A 9,283-nucleotide genomic window follows, 5' to 3' on the forward strand; every position below is an offset into this window, starting at 1 on the left:
ATTTTCAGTGCTCCTTAGCATAACTAAACTTAATGCCTGTTAAATAAAGCTTGTTAAACTGCATTAAATTCAGCTGACTTGACTAGGCTCTGTAGGGCACATAGGGCTTTGGATGGACCACAAAATGACTGCATGAAACAGAAAGATGAATACAGATATTTCAAGTTACAGAACAGCAGAAGTACAACTAAAGGCCAGAGAAGAGGCTGGCCTGCTCAGAGTGGGGTATCATGCAACATACCAAGATATACCTGCTTAGCTGGAAGGGCCATGCTACAAGCACACGCCCAATCAGTCAGTAGGTCCTGTCAGCTCCACCTTCAGAATCCTTGCAGAATCTTCTCATCACCTCCACCACTATTCCTTTGGTCTGAGTCACCATTATCTCTCTCATCAGGGTTATTTCGCAACAGCCTCCCAAAACATGTTCCCCCACCCTCGCCCTCTTATAGGTTATTGTCAACACAGCTGCCAGACCAAGGTTTGCTTGCAGTAAAAGATAATCTGGCCCCTGACCTGCAAAGCCCTCACCTCCTCTCCATTTCCCTCTATGACCACATCTTCTACTGCCTTCCCTCTCACTCACCCATCACAGCCACACTGACCTCCTTGCTATCCTTCCAACACACCAGACATGTCCCCACCTCAGGACCTTTGTGTGTGCCCTGTGCTCTACCTCTTCCCCTAGATATCTGCATGGCTCATTCCCTCAACTATTCCAGGCCCTTGCTAAATGTTACCTTCCCAGGGAGACCTTCCTTGGCCATGCTACTTTATAATGCAATACCCTTCCCCATCTGTGCACTCTGTCTCTTCCCCTGCTCTATTTTCCTTACACAGCAACTGCCACCATCTGACATGCTGAATATTTTACTGATAAAAACTCCGTGAGAGCAGGGACTTTTGTTTTTGTTGTTTGCTGCTATATAATATCCTCAATGTTCAGAACAGACATGCTAGATGCTCAGTAAATAATTGTTTACTTCAATAATCCATTAATTCTTGGGTTTCTGGACTACCTATAGCTAAATAAATAAATAAATAAATAAATAAATAAATAAATAAATAAAATGAAGGCTAGAACTGAATCAGAGTCTGATGACTTCAGTTACAAGGGGGCATGTGTCCAGGGTCTTTTAGACTGACTTGCACACCCACATCTTCTACCTTTTCCAAAGCTGAGGAACATACAGCTAATTCTTGCCATTTCTGTAGGTTTTTAGCTGAACCCCCCTCCCCACCACCAAATTCATATGTGGAAATTCTAATGTGACTGTTGGGAGATAGGGTCTTTAAAGAGGAGATTAAGTTAAAAAGAACCTGTTAGGGTGGGCTCTACTCCAGTATGATTGGTGTCCTTATAAGAAGAGGAGATTTAGACACATAGACAATGTCACCAGGTTTGAGTGCACACAGAGAAAAGACCATATAAGACACCGCAAGATGGCAGCCATACACAAGCCAAGGAGAAAAGCCTCAGAACAAAACAAAACTGATGACTCTTGATCTTAGACTTCCACACCCAGAACTGTGAGAAGTAAAGTTCTGTGAAGTCATCCAGTCTTTGGTGTTTTGTTACGGCAGCCCTAGCAAACTAATACACTGTAAATATCCCATAGCTTCACCAAATGGAAATCATCCTCACGGAAAGACTAAATAGGGTGTTGTTTTTGTTACCAACATCCTCACAGGAATACCTACAGGAATCAGTGCTTCCTGCACATGCATTTTGGGCTCAGCCAGGACAGATTCTCTGAGGTGGGGAAGAAAATGACATGGCAGTAGGCATTGCACCGCTGTAGCTGTGTACTCGGCTTGCTCCCCTCAGTCCCTACATCAGTGAGGCAGCAGGAAAGGACCACAGGATTTCTCAGCATTAGACAGAAAGACACAAAATCCTCCCTCAAAAATCAAATCAAAAGACAAATCGTATTTTTGTTACTAAAAGAATAAAAGCTGAATAATTGGGCTACCTGAGTGGCTCAGTCAGTTAAACGACCAACTCTTGATCTCAACTCAGGTCATGATCTCAGGGTTTGTGAGATCCAGCCCTGCATCAGGCTCTGTGCTGACAAGCTAACAGTGTGGAGCCTGCTTGAGATTCTCTCTCTCTTCCTCTGCCCCTCCCCGGCTTGTGTGTACTCTCTCTCTGTCTAAAAAAAGAAAGAAAGAAAAAAAACTGAAGAATGATAATAAGTATAAAGTAAATAAGGACACATGAAACATGGCACAGAGGTAACATAATTGGGGTGCCAGCCTGGCTCAGTTCGTAGAGCCATGAGACTCTTGATCTCAGGGTTGTAAGTTCAAGCCCCATGCTGGGTATAGAGATTACTTAAAAATAAAATCTAAAAAAAAAAAAAAAAAGAAGAAGAAGAAGGTGACATAATCAATGTATGGTACACAGAAGTCAAAGGAGAGGAGAGAGTTGGCCGCAGAGTTCACTGGGAAGGCTTCCTGAAGGGGGAAACTGATCTTCTATGATGGAGAAATTTCAGAGATAAACTGAAAGGGAATTCAGTATAATCCACACATGGAAAAAAGCCACAAGTGTAAAAGATTGATCACACAGCTGAATTGTGTTCTCACACCTGGCAATTACTCTAATGCCCTGGAAGTAACTTTATATTAGCATTTGTCAGAGTGTGTTTTCCAGGACAGTCAATACACTCCAAAAATACAATAAAACAGAAAATCTGGGGATTAAATAGGTTTTTTTTTTTAATTACAGAACTTTTCAGAACTCAGAGTACGTTTGCAAATCTCCCCCAAATGATTAAACCACCAATCCTTTTTCCCAACAGAATCTCAAAGAGCTAGCATTTGTGGAAGGTATCAAACCTTCCCGATATAGCTAATAGGTAGAAAAGGGCAGCCAACCCATGATAAGCAAAGCAATAGAAAGTACCAAACCAAAACAGCAGTCAAGCCCTGATGCTGTGTATTCAGTCTGGCAGACATTTGTGAAGAAATAGGGAGGAAAAACAAAAAAACAGTGATACAGCTAGTTAATAGCATTAGGGTATGGCTGATTTTTTAAGTACTCAGTACTGTTGTTTCTATATGGCTATGTGCTAAAATTTTAACCTACAACAATCCTTGTAAAACAGCTTTAAAATCACTTTCACTTTGGGGAGCCTGGGTGGCTCAGTCAGTTGAGCATCCGACTTCAGCTCAGGTCATGATCTCACAGTTCATGTGTTTGAGCCCTGAGTCAGGCCCTGCACTGATAGCTCAGAGCCTGGAGCCTGCTTCAGATTCTGTGTCTCCTTTTCTCTCCCTGCCCCTCCCCACTCACTCTGTGTCTCCTCTCAAAAATAAATAAAAACATTTAAAAAATTTTTTTTAATCACTTTCATTTTACCGATAAAAAAGCTGGGACACAGAAAGGCTAAATATTTTTTGCTGAAGGTCACACAGCTTGTAACTGACGGAACCAGGCTAACATCCATTTAGGGAGGTAATTCCAAGACCCCTCAAAAGTCACAGCCTGAAACACTTAAAAAGCACTGGTTACATGCCCACTGCTTTGCTGAAGAAAAAAAAATCACATACCAGAGCAATAATCAATTCCAAAAGGCAGGTAGGATGATTCTACCTTCTCAAGAAGAACCAGTAAGTATGGGTCTGAGGCAAAAACTCAGCAAAGAATTCTGCCAAAACTGGGAAGAATCTGAAACTGGGATCACAGTGGAGAGAGCTGACCACAGGGAACAACAGAAGCACTCAGAGGTCAAGTTCAACACAGTTTAGAGACTTGGGAAGTCTGTGAAAAATGAAGAAAATCCACATGGACAGTCACCTGCCATCACATTTGCTGCCAGCAGCAGCAGCTGGAACACACTGTCATTTCCTGTGTTCCCGCGACAGCAAAGTGACGTTCGTTCCTGTAAAAACTCACCCTTGAAGCATTTGTTGCTGTTTTACTTACCACAGTGGGAATACCAAACACTGGAATCAGAAGAGTTGCAGATCCACTGTAGCTCCCCAGGTTCAGTGAAGGTGGAAGAAAACAGAGTAGAAAAAAGTATAAATGGAAACATGATTCAATATCCCCAAAACTTTAAAAACGCAAGGAGAATCAGTAAGTAATCATCAGACTCTTTCCTTTCAGTAAGCAGAAAAGATTTAACTTAGTCATTGGTCACATGATTTCTGAGCTTCTGTCCAACTGTTTCCTCTTTTGTGTGTCTGTATTTAGTATTTGAGTACTTCCGGAAAGGGGAGAGAGGGAAGTGATTTAGAATATACTTTTCTAGAACACTTGATGCAAATGAGAGCACAAACCGTTAAAAACAAAACAAGGTACTTCTCACTCAATAGTAACAGAACCAGTCTGTAGGTCTCCCCTAGAATCCCAACAGACTGGTATGTCTTTTTCCATCTGTATTGCTGTTCTCTCCTACAAGTTTTTTAGATGACAGTGTCTCATGGCCCAGGGAGCTGGACCTTTGGGTCTGAACTTAATAGTCTTATGCAAACTATTTCTGCTCCACAATAGGTGCAGCCACAGAGCAGAGCCGGACTAGATGAGACCCCACACACGGGATATTACCATAGCTCTGCGCTGTGGGCAGGGGCCACACCAGGCTTGAGAATGCACTTACTTAAGCAAACTGCAGCTCCAGGGAATATTTTGACCCCTGATAATGAAATGGTCATTATTTTGCATGCGGCATGAATTTCAAAGTTCTCACTCTGTTCTAGAAAAAATAGGTGATCTTTTAGATACTTTGCTACTTGAAATCATTAAAAAAACTTTTTTAAGTTTATTTAAGAGAGACAGAGAGAGAGCACAATCGGGGTGGGGGAGGGGGACAGAGGATCCAAAGCAGCTCTATGCTGACAGCACAAAGCCTGTTGCAGGGTTTGAACTCATGAACCAAGAGATCATGACCTGAGCGGAAGTCAGACACTTAACTGACTGAGCCACTTAGGTGCTCCACTACTTAAAATCCTTCAATGGACATAGTTTGGAATTAGTAGCCAAAATAGCATGGAGTCAAGGCCTGAAACTCTACAAGTTTGGAGGAAAATAATCATATGTTGGTAAAAGCTTCCACTAAAGAACTGGGCTGCTTTCCCATTTTTAGAAAGGCAAAAATCCATGGGAGGATGGGGTAAATGGGAGCAGTTAATGGGTATTGAGTTTCAGGTTTGCAAGGTAAAACCTTCTAGAGATCTGTTGCACGGCAATATAAATATAGTTAACACTACTGAACTTATGCTTAAAATTGGTTAAGACAGTAAATTTTATATTATATATTTTTCACCACATTTAAAAAGTAAGAAAAATGAGGAGGAGGGGGGGGGGGGAGGAGGAGAAGAACCTATGAATGCCCCTAATGGTCTCAAAATACCATTCCCCATTAAAAGGAACAAAGACTGGAGAAATTGCTGATTCCAGGTCTGGGGCAGAAAATGCACAAGATGGAGCCTGGAACATCTTATCACATTAGATAACCAATATGAAGACAGTCCCCACTGACCAAAGATAGGTTTCTTATCGATGTTGTAACAAATAACCACTAACTTAGTGACTTAACAATACAAATGTGTTCTCTTACAGCTCTGGAGGGCAGAAGTCTGGAATCAGTTTCATTGGACCAAAGTCAAAGCTGGTTCCTTCTGGAGACTCTGGGAGAAGACTCTGTTTCCTTTCTCATCTTAGAGAGCTCCAACGTCTGTATTCCTCCATCTTCAAAGTTCAGCATTCCCATCTCTGCTTCCATCATCACATCACCTTCTCCTCTGACCTTCTCACCTCCTGACTCCTTCTTAGAAGAACACTGTGATTACACTAGAACCATCTGGATAATCCAGGATAATCTCCCCAAGATCGATCTACAAAATTCTTTTGCCATATGACATTCACAGTTTCCAGACATGAACATCTTGGGGGACCATTATTCAGCCTACTATGTAAACATTAAGATAGTTAACTGCAATGAAGTATACATATTTGTATATAAATGTGAGCTCATATTTTTTTAAAGTCTAATCATCAGATGATGCTAGGAAGCCAGCTCTTTTAAAAACCAGTAAATAAAGGGAAAGAATCAAATATTTATCCTGACTTCTCTATGGAAACTCAGCTACTGGTAACCAGACAGTAGATGGGGCAAGTTTCCCTTGCCTCCTCATACTATTTTCTCTACTTTTAGAAGTATTCAGCTAATATATAAAAAAGTAATAATAGAATATAACCATTTTGCAACACCTAAGGAATTACTTAACTTAGGCACTGAACATCAATGATTACTAACTGCACAAAGAGAGAGACAGAAAGACTGTATTTCTTGATAGATGAACACTGGTAGACAGCCTCCAAGATGGTTCCCAATGATCCTTACTTCCTAGTACCCAAACTCTTGTGTAGTAGTCCTCTCCACCAGTGAATAAGGCTGATTGTGTAATATTGCATAATTACTGCGTGCAACTTCCAAGATAGATCATATACATCATTGTGGCTTCCACCCTGCTCTTTTGGATCATTTGCTCTAGGGGGAGCAGGTAGCCCTAAGGAGAGAGCCACGTGGTGCGAAGCCGAGCCCTTTTGCCAAAAAGCCAGTACCGGTTTGTCAGTCATGTGAGCAAGCCATCTTGGAAGCAGTTCTTCCAGCCCCAGTTCAGCCTTCAGATGATAGCAGCGCCAGCTGATATCTCGACTGCCACCTCATGAGAGAAGCTGACTCAGAAGCATTCAGCTAAGCCACTCCCAGATACTGGATCAACAGGCACAATGTGCTATGTTTGAAACCTCTGACTTTTAGGGGCTATTTCTTATGCAACAATAGATAACTAATACAAGCAACATTACCTATGAAATGGTTTTGTCCAAAATAATGAAATCTCAGTATGATGAGGGGCGCCTGGGTGGCTCAGTCGGTTACGCGGCCGACTTCGGCTCAGGTCATGATCTCGCCGTCCGTGAGTTCGAGCCCCGCGTTGGGCTCTGTGCTGACAGCTCAGAGCCTGGAGCCTGTTTCAGGTCCTGCGTCTCCCTCTCTCTGACCCTCCCCCATTCATGCTCTGTCTCTGTCTCAAAAATAAGTAAACGTTAAAAAAAAATTAAAAAAAAAAAGAAATCTCCGTATGATGAAGCTTCAAGTCCTACTACCAATTTACAGGAGATACAGAGGACAGAGAAACACATTAAACTACACCTCAGGGATACAATCAGAAAATCTAGACCAGGAAAAGATGTAAAGGACAAACAACTCTGTTCCTTCAACTGATAATTTACAAGGGAGAAAAAAACAAAGTGAAAGAAATGAAGGGGCCTATAGAAGAGTCTGAAAAGACATTTCGTAAATTGGTATGAATAAGTATGAACTTTTCCTAGATCTTAATCCAAACAAAATGTGGGGAGGCATTGGAAATTTGAACAGACTGGATATTTGATAACTCTGGGAGAGGGCAGAGGTTTGGGTATTATAATGGTATTATAATTTTTTAAGTCCTTATCTGGTAGAGTTACAAAATTAAATATTTAAGAAATAAATGTTAGGATGTCTGGGATTTGCTTCCAAATAAGTAGAGGGCTTCCAAAGTAGTAAGTGGTTGGGGTGTAGATGAAACAACACTGACAACAAATCGGTTGGTAATTGTTGAATCCGGATGATAGCCATGTTGATTCGTTGTACTCCTACTTTTGAATGATTGAAGTTCTCAATGAAAAGGAAGCCAACAATGTATAAACTGTTCTGAGTAAATCAAATATAGTTTTAAAAACTGTATCATTCAGACCTAATGGCCATTGTTACTTTTGCTTCCAAAAGCTGGATTCTTTCAGGATGATGAAATTGGTATTGAAAAAAAGGATTACAAAATATTTTATTACCAACGGGTTTTATTACCTGATGTAACCCAGACGTTAAGCCAGGATCATCCTGCCTTTTGAGATTCAAATAAAACTGACTCAATGCCCTTTCTATATGTAGTGGGCCACTCCTCACCTCCCCAACCTTTCCAAGATTACTCTGAGGTGAAGTTAGTAAAGTGGCATAAGAGAGATGTATATAAATTTCTCCTCCTCACCTTGGTCTGAGTTGTTTCTGCTGACTTATTTCAGTGGTGAATCACATTCTACACATGCTGTTCCTTTTCTACTCCTTGGTGTCACTCCATACCATGCACTTGAGAAGTCCTCTTTCTCAGTATTTTAGGCTTCTTTTCCCTAAACAACCAAGTTGTCTTCTGAATTATGATGATACTAATAAAAATAGGTTTTTCACTCCACTACACAGGTGGCAAAATGGTTATATGGATACAGGACATTTAAAGAAAGAGATATGAGGTACTCAAAACAAGTTATGAACGAAGTGACACTTGGAAGAAAACGAAAATATTAACAATACTGTTTTTTCTTCTAAGAGTGGAACTAAGTGATTCTTTTTTCTTGCTTCTACTTTCTGATACTTGATGAGCATTTGATTATGGAATAATTTTTAATAGAAATCTACAAATCACATTAACTGCCAAGATAGCAACAGGTATTGATCTAAGTGACATAGGACAGAGGAGCAGGCAGAGGCCCAACCCGAGGATGGAGACGGCACCAGGTTGTTCACCTGAGACCTAGAGCCTGCTCTCTACTAGGATCATAAACTGGCTGATCCTAGCAGAGGGTGCTCTAGGTCTCAGAAATGGGAGCACTTTTCTACCCTACCCTCCCTCCTACAAGCCCCTAGCAGCTTCAGACCTATCGGTCAACTAGTGATGCTCCTTCCTCCTTCCCCATCAACCTTCCTCAAACACAGATAAGCCATGATATTTACCATCATGGCAGATAGGAGACATGAGGCAGCTCCACACAGACTGGGTATTTTGTTCTTGACTTGACTGACAACTAGCACAGTACCTGGCACACACTGGGCACCTAATAAGTTATCTACTGATCTAAATAGCATGGGGGCGCCTGGGTGGCTCAGTCGGTTGGGCGTCCGACTGCGGCTCAGGTCATGATCTCACAGTCCATGAGTTCGAGCCCTGCGTCAGGCTCTGTGCTGACAGCTCAGAGCCTGGAGCCCGCTTCGGATTCTGTCTCCCTCTCTCTGACCTTCCCCCATTCATGCTCTGTCTCTGTCTCAAAAATGAATAAATGTTAAAAAAAAAAAATTAAAAATAAATAAATAAATAAATAGCTAGCATGATTTAAGGCCTTTTGCTCCTTGCTGAAAATCCTTCACAAGGACCAACTTTGATTTTAGAACTAGAGGTTAAAAATCTTAAAATGCCAGGACTTCATAAAGTTATCATAAAGATTGCCATTTTATAAAAG

The 9,283-nt window shown here is 41.4% G+C and overlaps 1 protein-coding gene across 1 annotated transcript in view; it reads right to left on the reverse strand.

Annotated features, from left to right (window-relative positions):
* Positions 1–4,174, reverse strand: part of LY96 (lymphocyte antigen 96) — a 28,029-nt gene extending 23,855 nt beyond the window's left edge. Inside the window, exon 1 of the mRNA XM_025922745.2 lies at positions 3,932–4,174. Within this exon, the coding sequence (XP_025778530.1) occupies positions 3,932–4,043 (112 nt within the window). The 5' untranslated portion in view covers positions 4,044–4,174. The remainder of the gene's footprint in view (positions 1–3,931) is intronic.
* Between the last annotated feature and the right edge of the window lie 5,109 nt (positions 4,175–9,283).

This window comes from Puma concolor, chromosome F2 (assembly GCF_028749965.1).
Source record: "Puma concolor isolate L17-30 chromosome F2, mPumCon1.1.hap2, whole genome shotgun sequence".
Taxonomy (NCBI): domain Eukaryota; kingdom Metazoa; phylum Chordata; class Mammalia; order Carnivora; family Felidae; genus Puma; species Puma concolor.